General features: G+C 26.4%; 1 protein-coding gene and 1 pseudogene across 1 annotated transcript; both read left to right on the forward strand.

Moving 5' to 3' along the window:
* The first annotated feature begins 3,645 nt into the window (after window positions 1-3,645).
* LOC113560520 lies at window positions 3,646-4,321 on the forward strand (annotated as a pseudogene).
* Window positions 4,322-6,813: 2,492 nt separating this feature from the next.
* Window positions 6,814-17,332, forward strand: LOC113549124 (branched-chain-amino-acid aminotransferase, cytosolic). Its single transcript, XM_026950291.1, has 8 exons — window positions 6,814-7,009; window positions 7,628-7,708; window positions 9,729-9,959; window positions 12,657-12,887; window positions 13,586-13,774; window positions 15,601-15,715; window positions 15,855-16,009; window positions 16,679-17,332. The coding sequence occupies exons 1-8, from the start codon at window positions 6,953-6,955 to the stop codon at window positions 16,910-16,912; spliced, it is 1,293 nt and encodes a 430-aa protein (XP_026806092.1). The 5' UTR covers window positions 6,814-6,952; the 3' UTR covers window positions 16,913-17,332.
* The last annotated feature ends 572 nt before the right edge of the window (window positions 17,333-17,904 follow it).

A 17,904-nucleotide genomic window follows, 5' to 3' on the forward strand; every position in this document is an offset into this window, starting at 1 on the left:
TCTTATAGAAATTGTATTATTATTATTATTATTATTATTTAAGTACTAGTAAATTATGAAATAATATTAAATGACAAATATTTAATTTTAGATTAATTGCTCAAATTTGTCTTTATTTTTTTTTTTTTTTTTTCTATAGTAAATATAATTTATTTTAATATTTTATTTTGTAACATTTATTCATGAGAACAAAATGACACAGTATATATTAATTTAGATATTTGTAATGTATTTAATATACTTAATTAATATATATAACTAACAGGAATTACACCAATTTCAATCAAAAAATTAAAAACCAAGCATATTTTACCTCAATAACAATATTGTATACCATTACAGAAAACTATGTTGTTTGCCTTTCGGTAATAAATTCAAAATTATTTTTTCATAGAAAAGAAAAAAACTAAATAAAAGAAAAATGTAGTACATGCTGTTAATTGTCTTAATTATTCAGAATTCTGCTTTCATTGCTTTTAACTAGAAAATTCACGTATAAATTCTAACATTTTAACTAACATAAATTATGAATAGAACAACCCATTTGATCAGTTTGTATAAGTATCTACTGTTAAACAAATATTTACAAAATAGTGTATCTAGCAAAGTAACAACAAGCTTTTAAACAGTTCTAATAGACTATATAAAGTTAAAAGTAAAAAATCGCTGCTTAAAAGAGTAAAAATCAAATTGGTATCATAAACTATTGGATACTTTTAGAATTTTGGTGATAAAGAAACTATTACTTTAAAAAAATCAAGAAATTAAGATATTTTAACTTCAAAGGAATACATAGACAGTAAATAATAATAATTTTTTAACCAGCCTTAACATACGAAACTAAACTATTGATGTCAACAACAAAAGCAATCATTACATTCTGTCTTATAAATTTAACAATATAAAATCAAAGGGGTCTGCAGATGACATTTTTGAATAGCCCTGGCTTAATTAATATAATTCATATTCAAAAACAATTTTACCTTACTCTGTATCATATAAGTTGCGCTCATACACAAAGAGGTATATTGATTTAGTTTAAATAATTTATATTTTTATAATCATGTATTAGACAAAATTGACAATAATATAAGCAAAATTCATATCCTCAAAATAATCAAAATTCACTAATATTATTTAATGAAAACATTGGACTTCAATCTGATGATGATCAAATTGTATGTTGTTTGCCAGATTCTGAACCCCAGAAATTGAATAGTGTGATAAATCTATTAGTAAGGAAAGTTTATTTGAAGAATTTTATCATACTTTATGTATGTCTTTTGATACATCAAACCATAAACATGATATTTCAAATATTTTTTTTTCTATTTTACAAAATTCATCTAGTTTGGAACAAGACATTGTTATTTATAAGCAAAATTGTACAGATGTATTTTATAAAATAGAAAATGCTGATTTTGATTTATTATTAATTAAAAAAAAATGTGTTGAGTTTAAAACATCCAGTATATGTTATTCTAAAAAGTATTGAGGTATAATACTATAATTCTAAGTACTATATCTAATTATTATCTTATGTTCTAGAAGATAATTTAACTAGATAATAAAAAAATTAAAAAGTAAACCACAATTTAAATGATGAAATTATTGCGCATTGTGCAACATCAATTATTATTGTGGATATATATCAACACTTTATTATTTGAAATAGTATTAACTTAACGTAAGAACTTCGCAATTCGCATGTACGTAATACTATACAAGACTACAAAGCACTAACTATAATAATATTATTGTTAGTAAAAGTTTTTACCTGATTAAAGTTGATATTTTCGTTGTAGTGTATACTAACTAGTAACTATATAGATTATGTAAAACCATGCTGAGTGCACGCGAATAGTGTACAACTGTACAAGTTGCAAACGAATTCCTAATTTCGGTACTCGAGTCGGTACGCTACCTATTCGAGTTCACCGTGTTGGATGTTATACCTATTCAGTGGTTATTATACGGTGTCATCGGTTATTGTGATCGGCGGGGTTGAGAGGACGCCCGACTCGCAACTGCCACAGAGTACAGACACACGTGCAGACGTACCGTAAAGAAACAACGGTCAACGAGTGCATCACGGTCCGCGGAGGAACACTCGTCAACGATGGTTTTGGTGATGAACAAAGGGGTGAACAAGAGCGTTCGACTTGTAGATAAACAAATAACAAAATAATATATTATGATAGGTTTGTTCGTTTTGAAAACTTATGTTAACACTATAGTGTGGTAAAAGTGTTGGGTGTGGACGGTGTGGTGTGTGGTGTGCCAATTCAAAAACAAACGTGGGAATTCGTTTAAATCAGAAATGAATACATTAATGTCGGCATGTAGCGAGTGATAAGGAAATATATTTATGATAACTGGCTCCACACCGAAAATCCAATACGACACCTGTACTTTAGTTGGTATGGAATGTATGGATAGTGTACGCACTAAACCCACACTTTTCCAAAACAAACGCTTCAGTGTACACTTTTATTGAAAAAGTGTACACTTTTTGTCAAAATGAACAAAGCTATTATATTATATTTTAATATTTCAATGATTTCTCCTAGTATAATATTATATAATATCAAAATGTTGAAATAAAATATACTAGTTTCCTCGTGCTCTACGTATATTATACAGGGGGAGGGGGGTGAAGTCTCGCACGGCACTCTGTTCTGTCATCTAACAGTTCTAACTTCTATGTTTCACGCTATCAGACATCAATTATAATATATATAACACCTTATTTGACTTTGTTAACTCATTAACCCCGAGAACTCACATATACTAACCCACCCATTTGAAGTGAAGCGATCGCTTCACGTCACATATGAGTTCGGCGCCACTGATCTAAGCATACAGAATACTGAGAATATTATACATGCAAATCCGAAAAACAGTACATTTAGTTAACTATAGCCGTCGATTCCCAAGCACTTTCATACAGAGTTATTAATAGGTTAGTAAATAGTAGGTGAATAAGTATTCACATTATTGTTTGTAGTATCTTTGAAATTGTGTTTTTGTTTTTTAAATATTATTATTTTAATTCATCTTTACATTTTCTATTATTAATTTACAACTATTGCTATAAACTACTAACTATAACTACCTTAACTTTTTTGTACAAATTCTATCGTCATCATATGCCATTATTGTTTGAACATGTTTGTAATGAGTTAAAATAATATAATAGACAGGATAATGGTGAATGGTGAGTTAATTTATGAATAAGCTATTACTATAAAAATATTGTTAAATTATTGTTTGAATGATACATAATATATAGCATTAACTAAATTTTAGAAAGAACATGATTTTTAAAGTGTACAATAATTGCGTGGAAATTGGAAAACTGGACGAACATTTTTTATGTGTCGTATGGGTTTTTATAGATGATGTTGTGAGATACCGCCTTTGCTCGTAATCAAGGCACAGATTGCGGCATCTCTCAGAGAATCTGTGTGTTGTATGTGTGACATAATACTATGCTATTGGGTATTTTATTAAGTGTCACGTCATTTCATCGCGGCTAAATGCATCGTGCGTCAATTCACCGTGGTCATTATATCTCAACGTCAATTTATCGCGTTATAAATAAGTCACGCGTCAATTTATCGCGTGTTATCGTTTTTATGATTTATGAACTCAGTTTACATCTTATTGCCTAATAAAAAAGAAAACACCTATAAACGTATGTTTCAAACACTAAAAACAATTGTGTCTGATCTAAGTCCTAAGACAATTATGGTCGACTTTGAAAAGGTGCAATGAATGCAATAAGTTCTGAATTTTCTGAAGCAAAATTGAAAGGTTGTTTCTTTCATTTGTCGCAATGTATTTGGCGACAAATTCAAGCTGCAAGCCTCCAAAAAAAATTTATACAGATGACGTAACTTTTGCGCTACGGGTTCGTAAATTATCAAGCTTAGCTTATGTACCAGAAAATATGGTTATTGAGTCTTATGAAAAATTGTTGGCTACCAAATACTTTATTGAAAATTATGAACTACTATCAGCAGTTCTTAATTATTTTGACGATACTTGGATAGGACGTACTGACAGGTGACAAAAAAGGCGATTGCCTACTTTTAAAATTTCGATTTGGAACTGCTATTCGTTGGTTTATGAAGATTTACCAAGAACAAATAATGCTGTTGAAGGATGACACAATTGTTTTACATCGGTTTCAAATCAATGTCATCCAAGTATATGGAAATTTATATTAGCATTGAAAAAAGAGAAAAACATGAATAAAATAAAAATCGAAAGATATATAGCTGGAATGTTCACCAGCAAAAAAAAATTATCACGATAAAGCTCAACGTCTGAAGCAAATATGCTATGATTTTAAAAATAGATCTATCGACGACTATTTACAAGGAATAGCTCATAATTTTCAATTGCAATTGTAAATTTTGTAAATAATGTATACTATGTAAACGACAAACAATATTTATTGTGATTAATGTTTTTGTGATTTTTTGTGATTATTTAAATAATAAAATTTAGCGATACATTGACGTGCGATGAATTGATGTATATCCACTTTATTATGATTGAATTATAACGATATATTATAATGTATATCATTACATCTACCCCAATTTTTTTTTTCGTGTGTACTCGCATCTATGCTTATTATATATTATGTAATATATAATGTTGAAAAAGAGAAAGATAAAACAATAAGAATATATAGGTACATAGATAGATAGATAGATCAATATATCTATTAATTACAAAGCTACGTTTTAATATAACTAAACTAAATATATGACTTTAACCTATGATTCAACGATTTTGTAAAAGTTAAATTTTGTTTTATTATTTCATTATTATTTGCATGCGACTAAGTTGTAAATTATGTATTTGTTAGATTGATAATCTTTTAATAATTGGATACAGTTTAATTTATTTGTGATGGTTAGTTGTATTGTCTGTGTTGAGTATCTGTATATTTCTAGTTGTATCATGGTTGGAAATCAACAATTTTTGTAACTACTAACTTTACTGTTCTTAGTTTTTCTGTGCTTGTTCTAGTTCTTTTTAGTGCATGCTGTATGCATTATATAATGTGTGATGATACTAAAAATGTTAGCTACTAGTTTTATGCTTCATCCAAAGGTCTGATATAATAAATGTATATTTAAATTAGTATTAATGCATGTCAAAATTATTCACCCTGTAAAAAATATTCCTAGAATACCAGAAATAAATTTAAACCGTGAACCAGTGCCGCGTCTTTTTTAGTTTGTTCTCTGCCAATCTGTTTTTGGTGTTTTCATCAATTAAAGTATCTAATTTTAATCTCTGATCTATAATTGATAAGCCCATGGTTTGTCTTCGCAGATTTTCTTGAGAAGCTTCTCTTTCGTGAGGGAGTAATAGATACTGTTGAAAGGCCTTCATAGGTACTAATGTACTATCATGTATTCATATGTATAAATTCCGGCTGTTATTCGGTGTTCAAAGCTTGTATTAGTCCAGATCAATTATGTTGATGATTTTAGGGTTGGGGTGTTTTTATTTCGTTCATTTTTTATGTAATATTATGAACCAATCTCAATCAAAGTAAAAGGTAGATGGTAATAGGTGATTATTGGTGTTAAGTACATATTGATACAACTAAATTTTAATATATTTAACATAATCTTGTGTTAGATACAATTACAAATAATATATTATTCACGATACAATACATATTTTTAGATAAAGTGAATTTCTTAAAAATTGTTCTACTTAAAATATTCATATATTGATTTGTTTTGCATAAAATATTTATATTACATAGTAACATTTATAATAATGACTATTTAAATATTGTTAGATGATTAGTTTGAATAATACATATAGCATTAACTTAAATTTACAAAGAACATGAGTTTTGAAAGTGTACAATAATTGAGTGAAAACTGGGTGAGCGGCAGAGCCGCTAAGCCACTGAAAAACTGAGTGGTAATTTATATTTATAATGATATATTATAAATTATAATGTATGTCTATAATTTATTTTCTCAAGTCTAAATGTCATCTAATAAGTATGTAATCTATAATGATATATCGTTACGTATTATTATATATAGAGCATGCTGCATTGCCACTACTACATAATAATACATTTTTAATAAAATATTATGTAAAATAATTATTCACTAATTTAGTTCTAGAATAAAAGGAAATTAAAATAAAGTTTAATTATAATAACCATATAAGAAACGGTTAAGACTGATCTCGCAAATCAAATGCACTTGAAACCACGATGTTTACATGAGCCTCTGATATCAAATGTTCTTATGATATTAGTTTTTGTAGGTTATATGTTATAAAAAAACTACCATTTATGTAAAAATAAAATATATTCAATAATATATCTAAACAAACTATTAATTCAAATTGTCAAATAGAATATTGAAAAGTAAACTTCGATGAGTGTACAGTGTAAACATCAATTATATCTAACTCGCGTCATTATCTGCTTTGAATTATTTAAAACCATTTGAACCCGATTGTTATTCATCAGCATGATATTTTAGAACGTAATTAATAACTCTAAAAAATATAGACTGTGGCTAATTTTTAACATAATATTGTCGTTAATTTCATATATTTTTGAAACTTTTTGACCTTTGTTAAGCGAACGCTTGATATACAAGTTATTAGACATAAATATTGTTATCTCTTTCGTTGCCCTATAAAGAATATTAACAACTTATATACATATATTCAATAATACACAATTAAAATAACCGATAATGATAGACTGATAATAGTCTATGTATTTAGATTGCTATAAGAATGTGTTTTCAGTTCTCGACTATTGCTCCAGCATTTCACATTAATATTTAATATTTACATAAATACTGAAAAGTGTATCTCTGACAGTTATTAGTAATTACTGTATTGAATAAAAAGGTTCATTTATTGTTATAATTTTATTTTTTCTAATATGGCGAGTATTGATGCTTGTTTATCAGTTACACAAAAAATACTTAAACAAAAAAAGGTAATCAAATATATTATTATTTGTAATTCATAAATAATTTTTATTAACTTATATAATATGATATATTTAATTTATATATATATTATATTATGAGACTTGTATAATATAATTCATTTTAGTGCACTTATTATAAATTAACTTACTCTAACATATATTTTTAAATATGTAATGTCAGAAAGATACAAATTTCGTCTCGTATATTTGACTTTTTTATTTTAATTATTTACATTTTAACGGAATATATACTTCAAAGATGTTGGTAACTCACGTACCTACTTAAAATATAAATTGATACTTAAAACTTAGATAGCAATCAATTAATGTGCTAAGAAAAATTTTAATTGTTAGCCATTTTTCCCTTAAATGTGGTTTTTAAATAATAAATAAATTATAGTAGACGAATTTTGATGCAATAATTTATCATTAATATTTTTCACATTTCAAACGAAATAACCGTCCAATGACACACATTTATATATGGTCTCAACGTTTAAAGTACTTGCATTAAAATATCGTTAAATAGTGAATACATACTTCCCCGATCCCTACATCATTATTAGGATTAATCTGAATATATATTTCATACATATTTTTAATTTGATGAATATTTTCTTACAGACTTGCAGAAAATTGTATAGTATTCAACATTTGTTGTCTAAAAGAAACCAGTCGTCGGTATCACAAAATGATCTCGAAAAGGTAAATTTTTAAATTAATATCACCTAGATACTTATCATCTAACACTGCTATATATAGCTTAGATAGGTATAACCATAATACCATAATACATTTCATTATCGGTACCATAAATAATTAATAAAAAAATTAGCATAGAAAAGAAAAAAATTGTTTTCTTTACACGTAGCCACATACTCAGTAATGCAGTATGATTATAAAATTAATTTAATTAATTAACCTTCACATTAAATTCTAGATATTACTTCTTCTTGCGTGAAATAAAATATTTTGTTCAATCAAAACCAAAATTTAAAAAAATCATTAAATTGATTAAAAAAACCTAAGATATTTTCTAATTGTGTATATTTTTAATAGTTATTATTATATTTATCTTCCTCTTCTTTATATTCTTAAAAACAGTAAAACTTTGAATTTTAAATTTTAGAGAAAAAATTTTTTTAATGTTTTCTATATTTAATTGTATTACATCCAACATCTAATTTATAAATTATAATTATTTAAAGTCTCCATAAGAGATTATATACATTTCGAATGTTTCCTGATATACTGACTGATTCAAAATAAAAAAAAAATCTACTAATTTTTATAAAAAAAAACCAGTGTCCTGCAAATAAGAAGATATATTCATAATTTTTAATAGTTACCAATAAACTAACAAATCATAAATTATATAACTCAAATTGTAGTTAATTTTCATCATTATCATAATGAATATAGTGTTAATTATTATTCTAATATAATACATTACTTATTTCCCCAGTTTTTGATTGGACACTGCATACACTGTTTGCAATGCTCAGGACCAATAAGAATTATTAAACTATTTGAACTAAATTTAATTTATTCGACTTAATATGGTATTAAAATGTAGACTGTATATTGTCTTACCTTGACAGATTTTATACTTGGCCCTTCATATCATATTATATTTCAATACTTAGCTAATATTAATATTATGATAATTATATTGGTTAAACATTTTGTACGTTTATTTAAATTCAAATTTCAGCGTATGAAGTTGATATTTTTCTATAAATACCCTAAAAACCCATCATTTATAGTATAAATTATAATGGTTAAGTAAAATAATGATTAAATAATAAATGAGAATTATAACACTGTAACCTGAAGTAAGGATTTATGTTTTTTTGAAAAGAAACCAGAATGTATATACCTAATTTTTAAATATCAACAAATATTTAATATTTTAGGCATTTAAACAAATATCGTTTAATATATAGTGTAAATTAAAAATTGATATAATTGATTTAATCATATCATATTATAAATAGAAAAGATATAACTAACTAATGATAAGTTCTTAAAATACTAAAATAAAATCTCTGTACGTACTTAAACAAAAAAAAAAATCTATAATTCATTAAAAATTAAATAAATAATCCCAATTGATGAATGTTTATCAAAAATGAATTATATAAATACTTACTATATTATTATATATTATTTCAGTTAAATGACGTGCATTATTTTTATTAGTGTATTTATTGTTCATTTAAACGTTTTATTTGTTGTAAGTGGAGTTAAAAAGAATTAGCATGTATCCATTATTTTGGATAAAATCTTAGCCGTTTTTTTAAAACAATATTGTGCGATCGAAAATAATCTGCACTAATATTCAGTAAATGATAAAATTACAATTGCTTATTTCAACAGCATATATATCAGTTAGGTTTAACGAATATAAATGCATTATATATAGAAGCATTTTTATTGCATTGATAATTACATAATTCATATTTCAATGAACTCTAGAAATCAATAATTAAATTAATTATTACAAATATATATATATGTACACAAATGTATGATAATTGTGTATAATGGTACTAAAACAATATGAAATTGATTAACAAATTAAATATACAAATATAAATTAGATTACTAATACTAAATTATACTTTATTGAATCATAATTTAAATATTTTCTGTTATACGTAATAGTATTCTTTTGTTACAAATATATTTTTAAAGCATATGTGCATTATAATTTTATTTTTAGTGCGTGAAACCAGATATCGACATCACATTATGCAAATCCTCGAAGCTTAATGACAATGTCACCAATATTCTAAAAAGTGGCACCCAAATTAAGTTTGGTACTATTTTCACAGACCACATGCTCAAAATACACTACGACAAGCATGCAGGTGGCTGGCAGAAACCATACATCACGCCCATGGAACATCTCCACTTACATCCCGCAGCTAAAGTCCTTCATTATGCCACTGAGGTAAAATATATATTTAAATGAATAAATAAATATGTTTAATCTAAACAACTATAATGATGAATATCCAAAATCCAAACATACGTGCATTACTTGTTTAATAAGGTTTACAGAAACCTATTAAATTAAAGGTCAAAAAAGTAATCTACATGCTAATCAATTCGCTATAATTAGTACTCGCCGTCTACTAGTAACAAAATGGTGAAGTAGAGTTGCACTTGTTTTATTATTATTTCAAATTTTACAAAATCACCGAAATTAAAATAGTGGATATCGTGTTATTAAAATACATAATTACTTTCATCGTAATCAGTATTTGAATATATCTGACATAGCATAATATTATGGATTTGGCAGACAACCGCACTGGTTTTGACCATTATATCTTTTTTTTTAAACTATTTTTATGTACTTTTATTCTTAGTATTAACATTGTAATAACTGAGAAACTATTAATTCAAATTTTGAATTAGGTAAATAATTAGGAACAAAATATTCAAAACAAATTATCTACTCGAAAAAGGAGGGTTCTCGTTTGTAAAACAAAAGTTTGTATCGCCACACTCCTTGAGTAGACAAAAAAATCTCAATATTCAAATATATGGTCTTAAATCTTTAAACATATTAAAAAAAAATACGAAAATCATAATTTTCATTAATTCACTATTAAAAGGTAAATGAGGTTAAATATGCTTGGCAAATTACCCTGTATATAAAAAATTATTTCAAAAACAAAGTAATGCTACAAAGTAACACTTAGCTTCAGAAGTGAATGAATCGATGATACCTATATTAGACTATACACGTATATAGGCACCCACGAAGCTACAAATAGTAAATAAAATAAAATTATATAATAAATAATTATGTATGCTGTAAATATTGATAACATTGTGGTTATTAAATCTGATTTCACATAATTTCCATTTTTTTAAATGATAATAGTACAAAAATATTTTTTCTTCTGCTTGTAAAATTAATTTAAACCCATTCGTCAACGTTATACGTATTTTTATGAATGTCCAATGTTAATGTTTTTAATTCGCTTAGATTGTTTTATAATTCGGCACAATATTCAAGTACACACTAGGGGTAGATAACAATGCGTACACCTATTTATTACACTTATAGGCGCTAAAATTGCGCCGTTTATTAAGGAATACAATAAATAACATCCCATTATATGAGATTTACAATATAGCTTATCAATGACTATAGTCGCCGGACTATTAAATATTATATTATATTTCTTTTTTCCGTAAATATTATTTTAAATATCTTTAGGTATATTTTAATTTTAAATTCTCAATACAACGGTGAAATTCGCATTATTCTATTAATAGCATTCATACTGCATGATTGGTAAACACAAACTATTAGCTACAAAAGTAATATTCGTAGAATTGATTTTATAGTAACTAACAAATTATAATAATATGCATGTTTTAAATTAGTTTAAATAATAATAGTACAGTAATAATTTAGTATAACCTGATGTTGTAAGCCAAGTAAGAAGTTATTTTAAAATTTAATGATAACATAATAATATATACAACGAATATTCTAATCATAATTGAATACATATATAGACATTTAAACAATTGTTTAGGTAGTATAAAAATATATCAGTAGATAACAATCATTAGCAACTAAACATTAAAAATAAAGCACACACGATGAACATGCGTGCTCACTGCTCGCAGTATATAGGTACCTACGTCATATAGTTTTACACAATCAGACGATAAAAAATAAAACGAGCACACACAAACGGTGTAATAGCAAGATATCTGCAGAGTAAAATGTATACTCGATTGTGTATTCGACTTTCGAATTCAAATTCTATAAATTCTAGTACCGTACACTGTACACTACTTATATAATACAACATACAAACATTGTACGAGCATGAGTACGAAAAAATAGAAATCAAACCTATTTTAACATGTTTTATTTACTATAAAAATATCAAAAATAATAACGAGTAAATTCAAAGAATAGCCGAATTATTTATTCTCTGACCTTTGTGTAACATCATTTTCAAAACTCATATAGCGTCATTCTGTAAAAGATTTGTGCAAACCAATGGGTACAAGAGAAATTAATTTTAAAAAATGTCCAATTACTTTTAATTATTATTTTTCTCTTCGTATGGATATATTATAATATAATTATTTCAATTCAAATCTATACTTCATAATAATATGTGTATTTTTAATAAGTTATACGATTTTTATAATGTTTTTTCTGCCTCAATTTAACTTTTTTTCATTAGTTATTCTTGCAATAAGATCTAGCAATTATATCAGTGCAACTATACCACATTTAAACTCCATTGATAATATAAATATGCCCATGGTCACTGCATTATGCAAACATTAAAAAATCGATAACTAATACGTTATAACTTATAAGATACCTCATTATATTAATAACGTATTGTGCAAATAGCAAACATCAATACACCATATCATACTCGGAAATAAAACTTTCAACTTAATTATAGGTAAAATGAGTAATCGCGTTGAAATAAATCTCGTGCACTTTTAGTCTGAAAATTATATTGTTAATTAAGATAATCAATTACCGCATCACCTTGACATCCTTGAAACATTTAAAACTAATATGAGCATTACAATAATTAACGCCCGACAAAAAAGCGTATTCCTATTTTAATATTATGTTGTTTTGTTGGCGTAGGTATTCGAAGGAATGAAGGCATACAGATCAGAACATGGCCACATGAATCTGTTCAGACCAGAACTAAACTTGCAGCGGTTAAACAAATCAGCTAGAAGAGTAGGCCTACCATCAATAGATACTGACGTGTTACTCAAAGGCATTGAACGCCTAGTATCTATCGACAACGAGTGGTTACCTGTGTCGGCGCCGCTCAGTTTATACATTAGACCTAACCTCATAGGCACAGAAGTAAGTACCTGGCTCGTTAGAAAAATAAAATCTTTCCCGGCAAAAGCTAATCAAGTATATCTGATTATAATTTCACAAACAGGCCTAATTGGCAATTATTTATTGCCCTTCACATTGTACTCGAATGGCGTTATTAATTCGTAGTTTGTACCTACTCCTTCCCGTCGCTTTTTAGAAACTTATATTCCTGATATAAACATTCTGTGTGTTATTTTCATTATTAAGTTTATTTATACATATCAAACTCATTTTTAAATACAAATAAGAATCATGCTTAAAATAGTTATTATAAGCGATTTATTATAGACTATAGTTTCCTATAAAATATCGAAATCAACTGAAATAATTTTTCTACAATATTGACAGTGGTTTTGTCAGTAACCACTATTCACAATGAATCCTTTTAAAAACTTACAACACTACAAAAAATCTGCAAAAGATGATAATATAAAAAAAAAGCTTGTATTATATTATAAATTATAATAAAAATATTATTTTAATTACAATTTTAAGCCATACGCAAATAATTATTAATTTGCATAACTATAATGTTGGTGTGTAACTTAGGTGGTTTAAAAATTATTACCAAATAATTTGGCCAAGTACATTTTTGAAATTACTCCTATGTCAATGTATTATCTATCAAAAGTATTCGATAATCATACAACATATTTTATACAGATGTTATACATTTTTAGGGCACACTAGGTGTGGCACAAGCAGATACAGCCCTTCTCTACGTAATAATGTGCACAGTGGGATCATATTTCTCTAATAAATTCAAGTCAGTCCGACTGATGGCCAACCCGAAATTCACTAGAGCATGGCCTGGTGGTTGTGGTGACTTTAAAATAGGCGCTAACTACGCCACCACATTATACCCTCAGGTAAGGGACAAACGCATGCCGACATACGTTTTAATTTCTTAATAGCGTAAATTGATACATTTTTTATAAGATAAGGACAACTATAACATAATTTTATAAAATTATAATGATTCGTACACTAAAAATAATTTATAAATATTAATGTTCATTTTTTTATTAAATATTTAATTTTAATTATTTATATTATAGTTAGCTGACTAGTTTTTCTAAGAAAATATGTTTTATTAATCATTTTGTGAAACCCGTCGTTAAATCAAATAACTTTAATAAAAATATTATAAATTGAATAATGTCGACGATAGTACTTAGATCTAGTTTGTAACGAACAATTCATTTTTAATAACATAAATAGAAAATAATAAATAATTATAATTTATCTACACTAATTTAAAAATAAGTATCAAATAAATTGGAAAAATTTGTTAAAATAGAAACTTGAATCTCAGTGTTCATTTACAATTTGTTTAATATGTTAAGAACCGTGTTTTATAATTATTTAAGAATTTTTTTTTATTTTTTTTTTAGTTTTTCTATTTAACTGCATATAAAATGCAAGTTTCTGAACTTAGAAAATTTAGGTACCTATAATATTTTATGAAACATGATGTAGAGTTATCTATGTACTCACGAATTTATTGTTATTCAATATTAGTATTTTAATTTAAGCACACACACTATTTATTATTTTACACTATTTAGTATATACACTAATAATTTTATTATATTTCATAAATATAAATACACAACGATAAACTATTCACTATCACAATTAAATTTAACAGTTTAGAATATAAAAATGTTTGAACGTTTTAGAACTAATCACATATACTATATCTACTCATTTGAATACCTCCGATTAAAATATTAAATATAATTTAATTAGTTCACATGATACTGATAAAAAATTTACACACAAATCCCGGACATGAATATATTAGTTGATAAAAAAATACAATTATTTTATACTGACGCACTACCATTTAAACATTAATTTATGAATGATGAAATAACTATTTATCAAACAATTATCATATTATTATATCAGTCTTAGTAGATAATATCATTGATTATACATAGTATATAATAAGCTGTTTATAATCAATGGTAATGCCAAACTAATAATTAGGACTATTTCATAAATAATATTAGTTAAAAATGCCAAATCTCACTGATAATTATACTCAATACTCATATATTAGGAAGTAATACTAGCCACTATAGATAATATTGTATAATAAGTTTCTGTTCAAATTTTATACTTGGGTAGTTGGGTATTAACAATATGTACCTAACAATTGAATGTAACTATCATCACAATTCACATGCAATTATACCGAGTAAAATAAAATGTAAAACTAATAAGTATATAATGTATACTTATTTCAAAAACTCAAATCATACTCTCAATATTACATTTATAAATGCACGTTATATATTCAATTTTAAAATAAAATTTTTCAATTTACAAAAAAAAAGATGATGCTGTCCCAAATTTAAGCTTATAGTAGGATACAACTAATTAATTACAGTTAGGTACAATAATAGTTTAAAATATTAATAACGATCACTTTCAAATTTAACATGACATTACACAAGATCTGAGGCTGAACAAATTAGTAGATAATTACCTTAAAATCCAATATGTGTGGATGTGATAGAGCATAGAGATGTCTGTTTTTCCGCTCTTAATTATTAATAAAATCTATTTTCTCTAATGCCATACATACATTTATAAGAACTTAAGCCTTGACTTCTTTATAATATGTCTTAAGAGCCAATATGTTAGTGTATATACGCATATCTAATTTTTGAACCATTAATTCTAGGAATTAGCTTCAAAATTAGGTTGTCACCAAATGCTATGGTTATATGGTGAAGACCGACAAATCACAGAAGTTGGTGCGATGAACGTATTTATTTTTTACAAAAATCAAAATGGCGGTAAATAGACCAAAAATATATTATATTTTAATCCAACCTCAATAATTACTTTGTACATTTATTGAACATTTGTTGGTCATATTATGATACTCACCAATTGTTTATAAATATAATATTATGTTTTGTATGTAACTTACAGAAAAAGTATTAGCTACTCCACCATTAAACGGTATGATATTACCAGGCATCACTAGACAGTCGGTACTGGACTTGACTAAAGAATGGGACGAATTTCGTGTAGAGGAGAGAAACTTCACAATGGATGAATTAATTGAACTGAATAAAAATAACAAAGTAAGCAAATCAGGTTATATTAAAATGTATAGCATTTTGCGAAAAATTGATTTTATTTTTATTGCAAAGGCGGTTCTCACACACATTAATTAAATAAACTACGGAGGTATTTTTAATCAGAAAAAAAATAAGTTCCTTTATACAATAATTATTATGAACAATGTTCGGAATATTATCTTGCAAAAAAAAAAATGTATCTTAATAATATGTATCTAATATATTATGTGGGTACTCTTAGGTAGGCACACATTCGCGATTCTATCTATGTCCGTCGATAATTAATATGACAAATTTTACTACTATTGAAATATATTATATATATTATGTTACTAAATGTTACATTAGAATAGATAGATTGAGTAATTAAATTCAAAAGCATAGGTATTTCTCCAACGAACAAAAGAATGTAGGTACCTATAAGTACCTACTATAACGGTTGTAAAATTTAAATAACTGGCTGCATATTGCCCCTTATTATTCATCGTGTTGGAACATTCAAGCCACGTAGGCGCCTATTTAACATAATTTCTATTATAACGTAATTATCACCAGCTGTGTATTTATAATCGAATATGGAGGCATTTACACTTACCTACTTTAAAAACTGTTAACGAAAGTATAAAAGTATTATCTATCGTTCCGTCTTAAACTTTCTTTCGGTCGTTTCAGATACTTGAATTTTTCGGAACTGGTACAGCAGCAGTCATTAGTCCAGTATCGTCCATACTATACGAAGACGCAGACGTGCAATTGCCAACCATGGAACAGTCGAACCCGTTGTACGCGAGGCTGTTCAAAGCGATTACTGACATACAGTACGGCCGGGTAGCGCACCCGTGGACCAGAGTAGTGGACGAAAGACCGCATTTGTACGAATCTCAAAACTACAAATATGCTAACTAACGTCCAATTATTATAATAATATATCGATGGATCGCGCGGCACTCGATAGCGGTCAACAGATAATACAGTAAACGGCAATTATTTAATAGCGTTTGTTTAATTATTTAGTCACCTACGATATAGGCTCAGATTTTTAAGCAAAAAAAAAAATGTTTTTAATATTAATAATGAAATACACTCGTCTACTTCGATACCTAAGTACTTGAATCGGACAAGTAATAATTAGTAGAGCAGCAAAATAATTTTATTCAGTTCACTGTATAGGATATGTACTATGTAGAGCCATTTCATTATTGATGAACATATTCTGTCATCCACTCTACATTATCTATGCATTAAATTCATAAAAACAGTTATATACATATATATATATATATATATGTATAGTACATAAAGAGGAAATGGGAAATGTTTAGAAAATAGAAAAAATCATTTAAAAAAATTATTTCGCGTTACAAATTGTCATATTACCTACTATATAATATTGACCGCTATCTGTCGACGGTATAACTGTTAACTAATGTGAAGTTCGTTGATTTTGTTTTTAAAAAAATATATTTTTATATTTTATATATTTCAATTATTCGTAAAGAATAATTAACTATTAAACCATTAGGTACCTGCAACAACAAAACTATTTGTTCTATGTAACTTTATACACGTTTTTTATCTCAATAAAAATGAATATTTACCATAATTGTATTATTATTGTACACATAAATACGTATTTTTATTCATTAACAACTGTACCTAAACGAACGAGCCAAAATACTTTGTAGGTATATAAGTATTATTAATTGATCAGACCTCCACAAGTTTCAGAGTGAAAGTTAAACATGATTTCTAACCAAAACAGTTGACAATTATCCATAACACCTATCAAAAACTAATACAAAAGGCATTTTTCATCATTATTCATTGCTTTAAAAGTATGTCAACGCTCTGTTTTTTTCCCATCTCTCTATAGGCTCTAGTGACTAGAGTCTAGTCTA

The sequence above is a fragment of the Rhopalosiphum maidis genome, chromosome 1 (assembly GCF_003676215.2).
Source record: "Rhopalosiphum maidis isolate BTI-1 chromosome 1, ASM367621v3, whole genome shotgun sequence".
Taxonomy (NCBI): domain Eukaryota; kingdom Metazoa; phylum Arthropoda; class Insecta; order Hemiptera; family Aphididae; genus Rhopalosiphum; species Rhopalosiphum maidis.

Excerpts from the sequence above, each read along its gene's own strand:
- LOC113549124 (XM_026950291.1), top strand. The coding sequence starts at position 6,953 with ATGGCGAGTATTGATGCTTGTTTATCAGTTACACAAAAAATACTTAAA. Across the intron at positions 13,775-15,600 it reads CCACCACATTATACCCTCAG|GAATTAGCTTCAAAATTAGG; the intron begins GTAAGGGACAAA and ends CATTAATTCTAG. Across the intron at positions 15,716-15,854 it reads TTACAAAAATCAAAATGGCG|AAAAAGTATTAGCTACTCCA; the intron begins GTAAATAGACCA and ends TGTAACTTACAG.